General features: G+C 32.7%; 1 protein-coding gene across 1 annotated transcript in view; it reads right to left on the bottom strand.

Annotated features, from left to right (window-relative positions):
* The window catches only part of LOC140441766 (neuroligin-4, X-linked-like), a 960,081-nt gene that overhangs the window by 243,716 nt on the left and 699,388 nt on the right, over nt 1–16,977 (bottom strand). The window contains exon 8 of the mRNA XM_072532673.1: nt 6,677–7,163. Coding sequence (XP_072388774.1) covers nt 6,677–7,163 — 487 coding nt within the window. The remainder of the gene's footprint in view (nt 1–6,676; nt 7,164–16,977) is intronic.

Genomic DNA, 16,977 nt, shown 5'->3' on the forward strand with positions numbered 1-16,977 from the left:
TAATTTATCAATTTTGTCTTCAGTTTTGCTAAAAATGGACTTGTTTGTCTATGGCTATGATGTTTCTCTGATAAAAATTTCTTATTTCATTTTGAATTTAAATTAGTCTATTTTTTGATAATTTAAATAATCTATGTTTCCGATTTATGACACAGGCCAATTGTTACCTTCTTGATTCTGCTCATTTTATCTACCGCTTCAACTCCAACTAAATGGTCGGGTTCTTACACACCTACCGTAAACGTTAAACATTAATTTTTTTTAATGTGTTTTTATTTGTAGAGTCTAATGTTCCGTCTTAGTTGTGTTTTTTAAAAGAAGTAACATAACTTTTATAAAGAAAAATTGTGGATTTTTTCACCAAATAAGATCTCTGTGAAGGGTAACCTATTTAATCCTAGAACACTTTTGTACGTAAAAACTAAAAATTACGTATAATTGAGTAGACTCGCTAATTACTGTCAAACGCGTCAACTCTCCCACTCCAAGTACTATAAATAGCAGTGCCTCGAGTAGGCTCGGTAATATTTTTCGCCAGTTGTAAGTTGTAATATAAATCTCGACCAAGTAGGTGCTAGTGTGTCGCGATCTCTAAGGGTCAACACGTAAATTCTACGTGTGAAGAGCATTAATAGATAAATAAACGTACGTTAATTTGACATGTCAAGAGTTTTATCGGACATTTTTTTATTATAAAATGAGTAGAAAGGCGCTTACATAATATGCCGAACTTGAACGGTTGAGTTACGAGAGTAGTGAGAGTGAGGAAGAAGATCATATTGAAGTGAATAGCGCTGGAATTGATAGTGATTCTGATGACAACATTGTTGATCCCGATTTTGTTCCCGATAAAGGAAATGTGGAGGAGGACGTGGAAAAAAGTCTAAGATGTATATGGAAAAATACAAAGAGTACTACAATGCCTACAAAAAAGCGAAGACTACTTTCAAATGCACCTAGGGCACAAGAAGAATTGTCCTTTAGTATGAGTTTTGAAGGGGTAGGTTGATTTTATAATTCATTGGCTAGCCTGCACTTAATTTTATTTTTGTAATTTATAGGATGTTGCTATCGATACTGAAACAATGATCCAACCAGACCATGCGTAGAGAGGGGAGCCCTCCAGTACCAATTTTCTGGAGGTATTTATTTAATTTGGTATGTGCCAATTGTTAAACTAATCTTAATAAGTTTTAGGGTGTCGTTATTGATCTCAAACACATTATAGTTCCAGATGGAGATACTCTTATTGGAAAAAATCGGTAAAACACCTGCAATCAACGTTGTCCATATAAAGCCAGGTCCTAAGGCTGAAGTCAGGGGCGTTTTAGAACTTTTGCGTGCATTCGAAATATTTTTCACCGATTCGATGCTAACTAAAATAGTAACACATACAAATCAAGAAATAAACCGAAAAAATAAAAATTATCATGACGCTGCCCAAAGAACATTTGAAACCAATCTAGAAGAACTGAAGGCGCTCTTGAGACTTTATATACTCGCTGCAGTACTAAAAGACAATCACTTGTCATCGAATATTATGTTTGATACATCGTTTTCCGGTGCCAGATACAGAGCGACAATGAGCAAATTTCGATTTGAATTTCTGACTGCTTGTCTTAGGTTAGATGATAAGACAACTAGAGCTGAAAGGAGAGAAATTACTGCTTCTGTCTCCATATCAGAAATATGGGAGGAATTTATTGACCATTGTAAAACAAATTACAAGTTTAGTTCATATTTGACAATTGATGAGCAGCTGGTGGGTTTTAGAATAAAATGCAATTTTCGCATGTACCTACCAAATAAACCTGCTAAGTACGGGTTAAAATTGGTTTTGTTATGCGATGTCGCCATCAAGTGCTTGGTCAATGCTGAACCGTATTTAGGCAAATCTACCCAAACAAATGGCCTTCCTCTAGCCGATCACTTTGTAGCTGTTTTAACAGCTTTAATTCACGGCACTAACCCGAACCTGACCATGGACAACTGATTCACGAATATTCCTTTGGCAGAGAAATTACTAAAAAAGCCCTATAATTTGACAATACTTGGGACGATCCGGAAGAATAAACCACACATTCCATCAGAATTATTGGAAAATAATGAGCAACGTCAGATCAACACGTCTATGTACGCATATAGTAAAACTTGCTTCTTGGTGTCCTATAAACCTAAAAATAATAAAATAGTGGCTCTACTATCAACAATGTATAAAAAGGGAACAGTTAACACAAATACAAAAAAACCCGAAAATATATAATAAAACTAAAACATTGAACCGTGAATTAAAAAAAAATATTTCTGAGGTCTTGGAAAAAAAAGATACTTCCGAAGTCGTAACAGAAAACCAAAAAGGCCCAAGGAAGTATTCCTCAATCTGTCCCACAACAATTAAACGAATGACGACCACTTATTGCCCGAAATGCAAAAAACGTATTTGCGGAGAACACCAAATTAAGCGGTGTTAAAACTGTTATTGAATATTTTATTATTTTTTTATTGAATATGCTATTAGTAAGAGTTTTTTTTGTGTATTTCTGTTTGCAACAAATATTTTGTTAATTAACCACTTTTCATAGATTTGTTAATTCAATATACGTAAATTTTACGTGTTAAGAGTACTAAGCGTTTTATTACGTACGAGAGTGTTAGGGTTATTGAAATTTAGTAAATTTTCATCTATTTGCTACTTCTGGTTATACCGGAAGTTGCTTATAACTTCGTTTTTTAATGGGACACCCTGTATATTTGTTAATCTTTTAAATAATTACGTTATTCTGAATATTTTTTGTTAACACTTACTTATACCTATTGTGGACCGTTTTTGAATGGTTTTTATATGAATATTACACTTTTCTACCATGTATATAAAGTTTAATATCCTCCAATGTAATTTGAATCAAAGTTTAAATTCCTTATGAACTTATTAACCAGATACAGCAATATTGTTTACAGTATAAAGTTGCCTTTTTCATTATACAGGTTGCTGCCAAAATTGGCATACAACCGACATCCTAAATTTTCGCCCAATTTTTTTTTCAAATTTAACTATGGACGGGTAAGTGATTCAGTATTTTAGCAAAATATGTTTTTCACTATCGATCTGTATTAGTAGTCCCTATACCTATTTCTTGCAGTTTTCAAATTAATTAACTTTATACATTTTGTTCACAAAAAAAAATTCCTAGACTTCTTCTTATAGTGCCGTCTCCCTACGGAGGTTAGCAATCATAACGGCTAATTTTATTTTTAAACTTGCTACTCTAAACAAATCAGTCGATCTGCGTTGATACCAATCACGTAGATTCTTTAACCATGAGTTCTGCCTTCGGCCAACAGATCTTCTTCCTTGAATCATTCCCTGTATTATTAGTCTCAAAATTTCATATTTTCCCTCATCACGTGGCCTAGGTATTCCAGTTTTCTGGTTTGTATAGTGGTGATTAGTTCTATTTCTTTACCAACCCTCTCCAGTACTTCTTTATTTGTTATTCTATCAGTCCATATTTTTAATACTCTGCGGTATAACCAGAGTTCGAAAGCCTCGATTCTTTTTAAATTGCATTTTTTTAATGTCCAAGTCTCAGCTTAGCGAATGGTACGTAGTCTGATCTACAAATTTAGATTTTTGCACGTTAGGAGTGGCTTCATAAATGCTGATCTGGCAATCTGTATTCGTCTGTCTATTTCTGCAGTAGGATCATTGGATCAAAGTTCCCAAGTACTGATATTTTTCTACTTGTTCTATTACGTTACCATTGATTATCAATAGGTGATGTATATTTTGTGGTCTTTTTGTAATTAGCATGTACTTCGTTTTTTTTAGCGTTTATAGTAATACCCATCTCGGCACTATTCATACTTAAGCTTTCGACAAGATGTTGTAGATTTTCTATACTCGTTGCTATGATCACAGTGTCATCTGCATATCGTAAGTTATTAATTAATTTTCCGTTAACGGCAACTCCCGCTTTGATATTATTCAGAATATAAGTTAAACAAAAGTGGCGATAAAACACATCTCTGGCTAACTCCTCTACAGATCTTCATTTCTTCTGAGGGTTGCCCATCAAGTTGAACTATGGCACTTTGGTTCCAGTATAATGTTTGCACTATCTTTATAATTTTACTGTCAATGCGCTTGTTCATAAGTATTAATATTAGTTTTTCATGTCTGACCTTATAGAAAGTTTTTTCGTAGTTAAAAAAGCACAAGTGTAGATCAACGTTTACATCCCGACATCGCTGAATCAATATGTTGATGGCAAATAGTCCTTCTCGAGTACCCATTCCATTTCGGAACGCGAACTGCGTCTCGCTAATATTCTCTTCTAGCCTTTCGTATATTCTCTTATGTATTACTTTCAGCAGTACTTTTAAAGTATGATTCATGAGGCTCAGTGTTCGATAATAGTTTTCGACTAAGAAATTGTTGTGTAAGAAATATCTTGCCTTATTTGTTCCCCCGAGGTGACAGAGGACTGCACGTTTTTACCTTAGCAATGCCTGGTGTCGTTGTTTCGTTCGTAGATCGACGTCACTAAATGATTACGTCAGGTCCACGACATTAGAAATTATCTTTACCACACAATAAGTATGCTAGCGTAGTATTTGTGCAAACTCAAACCATAGTCTTATCTGTTGGAACAACAAATGTACACGGTATAGAGATAATAACCACTGAGATCGAAAAGTGCACAAAAACCTCAGTATACAAGCCCCCAAACCAGCCTTTTATATTCTCACCCCCAACTAACTTCCAATTACAACCCAGTCAGCTTGTACTGGGAGACTATAACAGTCATAGTTTACTCTGGGGCTATGTAGATTCGGACGCAAATAGAGACTCAGTAGAAGCATGGGCCGAAACGAGTGGCCTCACGTTAATCTATAATCCTAAACTTCCACCATCTTTTCAGAGCAAAGTTTGGAAAAGAGATTATAACCCGGATATCTTTTTTTAATTATTAACCTCGAAGACCGATGTACCAAAGTAGTATATGGCCCCAAAAACCAAAAATACCAAAAACTCAGCATAGACCAATTGGTATTAATATCTTTCCTATTGTTAGACCACAAGCTATTCCATTCAGAAGGAGATTTTACTTCAAAAAGGCAAACTGGCAAAAGTATGCAGATATGCTAGATTCTGATCTGCTACGTCTTAAACCAAAAGTAGAGACCTACGAAAAATTTGTAGAGTTACCAAAAAATGTATCTAGAAAAGCTATCCCAAGAAGATGTATGCTATGCAACTGCTGAACATGCGTGTCCTGGTTGGGGCAGATCTGCCCACACCAAACAAGTTATTACTGAATGAAACTAACGCCACTCTCAAATCTATATAAGGAAGAGGGTTTTGCAGAACGTTTAACACGCAGAGGCGTTGCAGAGCACATAGAGAAAATTGGTTAGATCGCGGATGAGCGACATGCCCTATACAAAGCTCGAATACCAAGAAAGCAACTAAAATCCAAAAAAAGCTTCCTTGGAATATTGCAGGATAAACCGCCTGAGTATTTTCCTCTTCCCCAGGTTCAATGAACCGGCCAGTCCCTAGACTTTAAAACGTGGAAAACTATGAATAGGATAAGAACGGAGGTCGTTCCAGTAAAATTTAACATGGCAAAATGAGAAAATAGACCAAGATGATATGAACTGTGACTATGGAGAAACACAGAATATGGAACATCTTCTTACATGCAGAAACTGTCCTCATCGATGTAACCTCGAAGATTTGTGGCTCGCCAACAATGATGAACCCGACGTAGCCCGATACTGGACCGAAATTTTATAAATGACATGTCGGGACACGATAAAGTAAAGTAAGTAAGAGGATATTCAACTTTATACATGGTAAAAAAGTGCAATTGTCATATAAAAACCATTATAACTCAAAAACTGTTCACAATAGTACAGGGAAGTATTTACAAAAAATGTTCAGAATATTGTGAATATGTGAAAGTATTTTAATATTCAAAACCCCTTTATTCCAATTGTCATGATTCAGTTATCTTTAGTTCTCAAGATATTTCTATATATGTATATATGTATATATTAGTGTTCTATTGTAGCCTAGCTTTTAGGATGGCTTTGTATGCCGAAAGAGCTCAGCTAGGAAATTCATTTTTACACACCTCAAAAAAACCTTTTCCTTTCCATTCTTTATTCGGATAATATGTGCAATGGACGTGGTGGAATTACTTGACATGTGGCTTTTTAGAAGAGTGTTCTTAAAAATATCATGGACAGAACATATCACGAATAGAGAAGTTTTCAGACTCATAAAATATGATAAGATATTACTTACATTATTCAACAAGTGGAAAACTACCGGGAATATATTTATATATTTAAACAAAACGAAGATACCTGTTTATAATGAACAAAGAAAACGTTTGATAAAATTGTAGCCAACCTGTATTAATGCAGAATTCCTTTGTATATGTTTAATTTCTCAAACTATTAAAGGAAAAACTCCATATCACAAAATCCTCTTGATCTCAAACCTGTCTACTCACTTTTGATCTTCAAAATTATAGGAACTTTTTGAATAATAATCTAGTACGCTTTAGCGTTTTGTCTAATAAACTGATACCTTTGCAGATGCCTTAGTTTTGCTTGAGACTTATTTTCCAAAATCTTATTAGGTAAAATGATTTTAAAAACTTACTTGAGGATAGTCGCTGTCCTTGGTCTGATAACCGAAATGAAAAAAATAAGTCTTAGCACCTCTCCTCGCATGGAGATACGCGACACGCACTAATGGAGACACAGTATGTCCGTCACTCAGCGCCTCCATCGTAGAATCTCGGATATTAATCGGATGTTGGATAGGTTTGTCCCAATCCGTGTATTCATTTTTCACAGCCGAAAATATCTCGTTTAAATGGTAAACGTACGCGTTTCGAATATAAGTCCGTAAAACCCTATTTCGTTGATCCTCTTCAAACCCATATTGGATGTCGTTAGCACTAAAATCACTATAGCTCTCTGTTGTCGTTGTACCTAGCATCACTTCACAGGTAATAAAGTTTTCACTGGCGTGTTCCATAGCGTAGGCTGGATCACTAGCTTCGGCATCTATAGGTAATGAAGGAGCTATACGGGGCATGAAACGAACTTGTTCTAACTGGACGTCCAGGAGGACTTGCAAAGGTCTGTAATAAAATATTTTAAACTATATAAGAAAAAGATAATAATTAAGAAAATATATAGTCATTATAGTATTTTTACTAAATATTACATTTTCATTTCGCTGTCTTGTAAAGTAGATATTGGTATATTATTGTTATATACAATTTTATTATTGTTGTAAGTTGGGATTGTATTCAATTTTATGAAAATTACATATTTTATATAAAATCAAGCTTTACTGGACATATTTCGTTATTGTACATAAAACGAAGGATGGCAACACGGTAGCCAGAACGTAAACAAATATTTGTCGTCTGCAATAAACTCAATTTCTGAGAGTTGTAAATAAAAATAAATTATTGAAAATATCCAGTGAACAATATAAGACATTAAGTGAAGGTCAGTGCTAAAAAAAACTTTAAAATCGGTGAAATAACATCGGAAAACACCAAGGCCCTATAAAAAGTAAGATTGCTATAATTAATAAGCCTATCTAACATCACAGCATAGAAACAAAACTCTGACCTTTGAAATTGCGACGTTACCGTTGTGAGTAGACTTTCGGGGTAGACACAGAAAAATACCAGTAGTTAATAAACATAAAATAAATACGGTAAACGCTGTCTTCTCTGAACTGTTGAGGTGGAAGACAGTGTTTGCCGCCGGAAAATGGAAAAATATCTGAAAATTTTAGACAGTGATGGTACACTTTCAGAAGGAGGATCAAAAAGGAAGGACATAATAAAGACAGCGAGAAAGAAGATAACATTTGCAGAAAGAGCAAGAAGTTCTCAAGAACACCAACAAAAACTCCAGAGAAAAAAAAAATGAGGAAACAAAAATTGATCAATTACCAATAATGATGAGCCACCTCACCGATAACATTAAGGAAATAAAAAGAAATCAAAAAGTAAGCAAGGCAACAATAGAAAAGCTCATTATGGAAAACAGAGAGCTGATAAAAGAAAATGCAGAACTAAAACAAAAAAATAATGAGATCAAGGAGGAACTCAAAGAAATAATAAAAAACATGGAAGTGTTGGAAAAACACCGACGAATAAATTATATAGTTATAAACGGCCTAAGGATATACACATATAAGCAAGCAGGGTTAAAAGGAACAATAAACAATTTCATCAAACAACATATAGGAGTAGAGGTTAAAATAAGGAATGCTAACAAGTTAGGCGAAAAAACATAACTAATTGAATTAGAAAACCAAGAAGAAAAAAAATAATGGAAAAAAGTTAAAAGAAATTAAAGAGTCTTCTTCTTCTTCAAGTGCCATCTTCGTTCCGAAGGTTGGCGATCAACAGGGCTATACGTATTTTCGAAACTGCTGACCGAAACAATTTGTTGCTGCTACAGCTATACCATTCCCGTAGATTCTTTAGCCAGGAGTTTCGTCTTCTTCCTATGGACATTTTTCCTGCTATTTTTCCTTGAATAATTATTCGAAGCAGTTCATATCTTTCGCCTCTTGTAATGTGTCCCAAGTATTGCAGTTTTCGTTTTTTGATCGTAAATATGATTTCCTTTTCTTTATTCATTCTTCTCAAGACCTCGACATTTGTGACTCTCTCGGTCCATGATATTCTCAGGATTCTGCGATACATCCACAGTTCAAATGCCTTAAATTTTTTGGTATCAATCTTTTTCAACGTCCATGACTCCATTCCGTAGAACAGCACAGAAAGTACGTAACATCTCATCAGGCGAAGTTTCATTTCAAGGCTCAAATCTCTTCCGCAGAACACTCTCTTCATTTTAGTGAATATGGATCTGGCTTTTTCTATTCTTATTTTGATTTCTGCTGAGCTATCGTTGTTTTCATTTATAAAAGTGCCTAAATATTTGTATTTGCTAACTCGATCGATAATTTCATTGTGTAAATATAAATTTTGAACATTTTGTGTTGATTTCGATATTACCATAAATTTAGTTTTCTTTATGTTCAAAGATAGTCCATATTCTTCGCTGCAGTCTGCTATCTTATTCACCAATGTCTGCAGCTCTTCAAGTGTTTCTGCGATCAGAACGGTGTCGTCGGCAAATCGCAGATTGTTTAATCTAACACCATTTATTTTAATACCTATGGATTGCTCAGAAAGTGTTCTATTCATTACGTCTTCGGAATAGAGATTAAACAGGGTTTGTGACAGTATACACCCTTGTCTCACACCTCACTTTATTTCAATTTCTTCAGTGGTATTATTCTCTACTCTCACTACTGCTTTCTGATTGTAGTACATATTTGCTATTAGTCGGATGTCTCGTTTATCTAAATTCTTTTCTGTCAGGAGTCTGATTAGGTGATCATACCGCACAATTAAAGAGTACAAAGTATATATCAACGAAGATGCAACCATAAAAGAACGAGAAATATAGAAAACAATTAGAAACATTGCTCAAGAAGAAAGAAATAAAGGAAATGAAGTCAAGTTTGGAGTAAAAAAAATATGGGTAAATAACAGTAAATGGAAGTGGAATGACAAAGAAGGCGCAATAGTCAAAACAACATAAAAAAACTAGCAACTAACTGTACTACTGGAATAACGTTGAGGAAACAAGCACAGAAAAAGGTTAGCCATAATACAAAAAAAAGGAAAAAAATGAAAACCAGACCAAAACACAAGAAAATATGTCGAAAAGAACACTTACTTTTAGGAACATGGTATGTAAGAGGCACACATGGATAAGGCAAACCTAAACATGTAGCACTAGAAATCGAAAAGTTTCTTTTTGACATAGTAGCTTTGCAGGAGACGAAACAGCCGGGAAATTATATATTAGAAATAGAAGACAGTGTTTTTTAACAGCCACGAAAAAAATCGAACGTTAGACACAGGTCTTATGATAGGAAAAGAACCAAAAGAAGCAATAATAGAGTTTAAACCAGTATCAAACCACACAACAAAAACCCATAAGTAGTATTAAGTTCAAGGGAAAATACCAAAAAATCAGCCTCATAAATATTCACGCGCCTTCAGAAGAAAAAGATAATGATATCAAAGAATGTTTCTACAGTGAATTAAACATAACAATCGAAAATATAACAAGATATGATACGAAAATTATTTTAGGCGACGCAAATGCCAAAATAGGGAAGGAAGAAGTATTTGGACCGACAATAGGAAAATATAGTAAACACAATGAAACTAATGAGAACGGACAATTACAAGATAATAACATACAGAGAACCAAATGTTGATTCAGATCATTACATGGTGGGCATCAAAATTAAGCAACTGATACCAGAAAACAAGAACAAAATAAAAGAAAAGAAATGTATAAATAACCCAATTCCATTAGCAACAAAGAAAGAGCAAGAAATATACGAGGAAACAATGGAAAGAGAACTAAAAAAGATACAAATAGAACAGCAAACTGAGAACAAATAGGAAAACAGAAAGCAAGTAATGAACAAAGCAGCAAAACAATGTAATAAACAAGAAGATAAAAAGAGACAAGACTGGTTCGACATGGAGTGCAAAAAAATAGAACTAAGAAAATCATTAAGGATGGAAATGATCACAAAAGAAACAACACAGACAAAGAATAGATATATGGAACAAAGACAAAAAGTAAAGAGGGTGCTGAGAGAAAAGAAGAGTAAACACATAGAAAATAAGCTAAAAGAAATAGAAGAGAATTAGAAATAAAGAAATAAAAATCCTATGTCAAGGTGCTAGAAATTAAAAAAGAAGTTTCCAACAAAAACCCATATTCGTTAAAAACAAAGCAGGAAATAATATAAGCGGTGAAGCAGAAATAGTTAAACGATGGAAAGAGTATTTTGATGAATTACTGACAATAATATGTTAAATCAAAGAGAATGTATGAAAGCAGAAGCAAGAATCGAATACTTAGAAGACATAGAAGATAAGATAATAAAAATTTAAAAAACAAAAAATGCTCTGGAAGCGATAAGATAACAGCAGAGATGATGACATATGGTGGAAACTGCTAAATGATTGGATATACAAGATCATAAAGGAGATATGGATAAAAGAACGAATACCAGAAGATTGGAAGGAAGCAATTATTTGCCCATTAGACAAAAAACGAGACAAAACAGAATGCAGTAATTACAGAGGAGTAGCGTAACTAAATACTGTATATAAAATCGTATAAAAATCCATAAAAGATAAGCTACAAAAAGAAGTTGAAAATATAATAGGTGAATATCAGTGGGGATTTAGACGAGGGAGAAGCAGAACGGACCAAGTATTTGTAATCAGAAAATTACAATCAGAAAGCTATGAACACAAGTTACCAATGATAGCGCTATTCATTGACTTCCAGCAAGCATACGATAGAATAAAGAGGAAGGAATTAAAAGAGACCCTTGAGGAAATGGGAGTTAGCAGAAAGTTGCGTAACATGATACATCTTACTTTAGAGAATACAGAAAACAGAGTTAAAGTAAACAATCATGCATGGGAAAAATTTATAATAAACGAAGGATTAAGGCAGGGCGATCCTTTGTCATCATTACTCTTCAATCTATGCCTAGAAAAAATAACACGAGAAGCGAAAATCAATAGAGAAGGACCCTATATCATAAAAGACACCAAGTTTTGGCATTTGCGGATGCTGTAGTGTTGCTGGCAAGTGGAAAAAAGAGCTACAGGAGATAGTACAGAGAATAGTAACAGCAGCAAAGAAAATGGGACTTTACATAAATGAAACTAAAACAAAATGTATGCAGTGGACAGATGATCAGTTCAGGGATGGACAAAAGTTTAAAGTAAAAGTAGAAGAAGGATCATCATACGAATTCGAAATGGTAGCAAGATTTACATACCTAGGTGCAATATTATCACGTAAACCTAACATTAAAGAAGAAATACAAATATATAGAAAAAATTGGACTAGAAGGCCACAAAAGAAAAATGAATAACAAGAAGGAATGGAGAAAAATCACATATCCAGCCAGAGAAGATCTCAGTACATAAAGAAAAGCGTAAATGAAGAAAGAACAAACTTTTCAAGCCATGGATCTCTAAGGCCTTTAGTGCTATTGTATATATATATATATATATATATATATATATATATATATATATATATATATATATATAGTACATAAAACGAATGTTTTTTACTATTTTAACATAAAATCACATAAAAATGCATGAACAAATTTTCAAATCCGTTCACCTGCGTAATATCCATTGGGAAATTTAAACTGAAAGGGAACCTATTTAATTAAAACGCCTTTGCCTAGATAATATTGGAAATTCTGATGTATTTAAAAATACTTTATAGAGGGTTATTGATTATTGTTTCTGATCACTTATCGTAGTAGAGTTGCGACCCTGGATTATCCAATGTGTAACAAAATACAGAAAGAATATATTTATTATACCAGTGTTTAATAGTATTAAGAGCTTTCAGGTTTGTAGTTGTTACTATATTTCGAAATTATACGGTTTCTATTTCTAAGTGATGGATTCGACTGTTAGTTGATGGAAATTCATTTTATATATCAATAAAACACTAAAAACTTTATTTTCAATGTCATATTTAATTCTCCACATATCTGTTACATTCTTTCAGACATCTGTCAACGGTGAATAAATCTTCTTATTTTTGTTACTTAACAAAAAAGAATGTTTAAACGAAATTTTACTTTTGGCAATATAATTGTCAAAAATAAAAATTTTATGTTGGCATTTATGACATTGAGGCTATTTGCAATTGGTTGCTATTTGAACTTATTTATAAATTCAATTATTTTTGTATTAAAAAAATGTTTTCAAAATTATAAAAATTTTCGGAGAAACATTTATTAGATTAAAGCATTTTTGTATTAAATATTTTGAAGATGTAAGCAGTAATTTTTACTTACCAAACTAATTTTTATTTGGTAAGTTAACAAAAATTGTTTTTTCTTTTTAGTTCAACCTTGTAAGTATTTTGTCTTTTTTAGCTCTTGATAATAATTGTAAACACAATTGAAAGCTCGAGAATAAAAAAATAGTTAACCAATAGCCCTATTATTGACTCCAACCCATCCAAAACAGTATATATATATATATATATATATATATATATATATATATATATATATATATATATATATTTATATATATATATATATATATATATATATATATATATATATATATATATATATATATATATTATTGTGATATTTAAAGTCTTGGTGCGCCAAGCAATAATTAGCTAATTAATTTTTTTTGATTAATTAAAATTATTTAAATGATATGATTATGACTCTATCACAATTTTTAATTCTTTTATCTCAGGGTTAAATTCGTGCTTCAATATCTATGCTATTACATGTGAAAGGTAAGGTCCAGAGAATACCGGAATAATAAAAAACGCATATGATCTAACACTATATATTGAAATAAAAATAATGAAATAATTCACACTCAAAAGTTTTCAATAAACAAATCTCATATAAGGATTCTCAAAATTTTGTTCTCCGTATGTGAACAATCAAAATTAATGGTACAAACAATATTAATTGAAATCTCAAAATCCCAAACTATTCTAACTCTCCTAATCAAATATTTATATCCTTTCCAAATTACGTGTAAAAATTGTGTTATCAATAAAAAAAAAAAACTGCAGAAACAAAATATCTCTCTCTGATGATGAGTGGTCCAAATCCTTGTTCCTTGTAGACTATATTATCTCCTCTCAACCGCTCCCTATGTAATCAGCAATCGTACAACAGATTGTTGCAAGTATATCGTCCTTAATGATCTCCTTCAAAAGCACAAATCATTCAAATTATGATAGCCTTTCTCCTCTCGATAAACTGAATCTCTCGTTGGCCCGAGTGAAAAATGACTCTTGGAATATCTTCTCTTTACGATAAACTGAATCTCTCGTTGGCCTGAACAGTGACTCTTGGAATATAAGTAGGAAAATATGACTTACAATATTTTGCTGCTCCAGCTTCTGTCAGATACACTAACTCCACAAAAACTCACTAACATTCAACACTACTGCTTGATACTTCTCAGGAACCGCCAGAGAACAATCCTTGTTCCTCTTACAGATTTGGAAAACCAACTAACTATATCTTTTTTCTCTCCTCAATCTCGCTAAACTTTCTCCCACACACTTATCCCACCTTTTTCAATCTCCGCCAATCACAACTCGTCACAATTCCCCCATTTCTTCATTTCGATAACAAACAAATTTTTACCTATAATTATAAATTTCCTAAAACTTATTTACAAATACTATTTTTCTATAAATCTTAAAAACTAACAAAAACCTCTTTCTATAATCCTCTATTGTCTTTAATCACTACACTAATGTATTTGTAAAAACCCGTTTCAATTTGTCTTTTGTTTCACTTAAACTTATGCGGGTCAACTGAAGTATAACAAAGAAATGATTGATGCAAAGCTTACATTTTGTTTGGTACAGGTAATTCAAAGATTTAATAACTTTCCTTCTCCGAAATGTTTGTTGGATATTATCCTACTTATCTGAATTATTTTAATGTTTTTGAACTTTGAAATATTTTTAAACAAACCAATATTTTCTTGATTTTACATATCATAACAATATATAATAATTATATCTTAATCAAAGATATAATAAATACACATTATTATGGAACCGATAATATAAATTATTATGGAAGTCATTTAACATATATATACACTAATTAAAATCGATTCAAATTTCTCTTTGTCCCGATAATATGTCATGTGTTAATAAAGTTACAGTATTACTTCCGAAATTCTGTGTGTTTCGCATTAAACTATGTCTACCTGCTAAATTTGTATCAAAGTAATATTAATCCATAATACACCGCAAGTTTCTAATCTCCCAAGCTCTCTTCATCTCAATCTTCTCACGAATATTGATATCTGAGGGATTATCAACTAGCGACTAAAAACATCACGTAATAGTACGGCGCTGTATGCCTGTAGGGTCCAATAAATATATCAACTGCACGTTCCATATACATCCCGTTGAAATTCGAAATTTATGTACCTACTATGTTTCTAATTTCAACATGTATTTGAATACATCAGTGGCGGTATACACATATCCTACCAAAAGATTGAAATATATTCTAGTATTGTCAGTATAAAAATAAACTCAATTATAGACATAATGGAAGTCAGTGTTAATATCAGTGTATTTTATAAAGTTCAATATTGATGAAGCTATTTAAAAATATAAGAAACAATAAATATACCGTAAAATGTTGTGGGCTATCAAGATTAATGACACGATAGATATAACATTCAGCATTTACGCAACAAATAGATGCGCAAAGGTTGCCAAATATTTCTAGTTCGGACAAAGGAGCAGGAGGAGTGACAGGTACGTATTCAGGACAATTTTGGAATAATAAAATAGCAACCATTTAGAGTATTAAAAATCTTTGTCCCATTATACTAAAAGACCTAAAATATATATTTCCCCTGTATATTGGGACACGAAAGGTATCTTTATATCTACTATTTAAGTTATGAACTTACCCATTAAAAAAAACAATACTGAACATCTATAAATGTCCTCAAAGCACTGTAAAAACAGGAAATACTTTCTCAAGGGTATTTACAGTAACGAAAGGCTTGAGACAAGGATGTTGTCTTTCCCCCACCCTATTCAAAATATATATCCAAGAAGCACTGCACCAGTGGAGACAAAAATGTGCGGGAATGGGGTTGAAGCTTAACAACCATTATCTGACAACGCTGTTCTTTGCAGATGATCAAGTACTAATTGCAAGCTGTGAAGAAGATGCAGATTATATGCTTAGAAAGCTCAAAGATGAATACGAAAAATGGGGGATGAGTATGAATATGTCTAAAACAGAATATATGCGAATAGGCAATGAAGACGAAGACCCGGATTTGGAAATTAGACAAATGAAAAGGTGCTACGAATACAAATATTTGGGAAGTATTATCTGCAGTAAAGGAACAACGGAACGAGATATAGACTATAGAGTGCAACAAGGCAGGAAGAGTGTTCAAATTCTGAATTCGATACTTTGGTCCAACAAAGCTACTATGAGAACTAAAATGACTATCTACAAAGTAATTGTAGAGCCCATTCTTACATATGGAGCAGAATGTTGGCAAATGACAGTAAAAGGAAAGAAAAAAGTTGACACGGTTGAAATGGACTACCTAAGAAGAGCTTGCCGTATATCAAGAGTAGAACGTATACCTAATTCTGAAATTAGAAGAAAAACAGATAGAGTACATACAACTTCTGAAAGAATAGAAACTAGACAGTTAATATGGTATGGACACGTACAGAGGATGGCCAAAAAGAGCTATGGAACACAATCCAAGTAATAGACGGAAACGAGGAAGACCAGCCAAGTCTTGGATACAAGGTGTTATGGAAACCATGAAAGATAGAGCCATTGATGAAGACACCTGGAGAGATAGAAAAAGATGGCGATCGAAATGCGGGAAGCGGCAGAAGCTGTAGGATCCCCGCTTATATATATATATATATATACATATATATATATATATATATATATATATATATATATATATATATATATATATATATATATATATATATATATATATATACTTACCCATTGATTTTGAAATTCTTGAAGTTTTAAATACAAATATGTAAGTCTCCAGACTATAAAGGCAGGTCAAAGGTATTATTTTAAAATTTTAAAAATATTGTCTGCAACTAGTGTTATGAGGGATACCAGCAACAGACCGTATTATTATTTTTTGTGCAATAAAGACTTCATTAATATGGCTACTTGTTCTTAAAAAACAAATTCCGTATCTTAGACGGGATTTGGCCTAGGCAAAATAATGCACTACTAGTTATTCCTACGTTAAAAAT

The sequence above is a fragment of the Diabrotica undecimpunctata genome, chromosome 5 (assembly GCF_040954645.1).
Source record: "Diabrotica undecimpunctata isolate CICGRU chromosome 5, icDiaUnde3, whole genome shotgun sequence".
NCBI classification, from domain to species: Eukaryota; Metazoa; Arthropoda; class Insecta; order Coleoptera; family Chrysomelidae; genus Diabrotica; species Diabrotica undecimpunctata.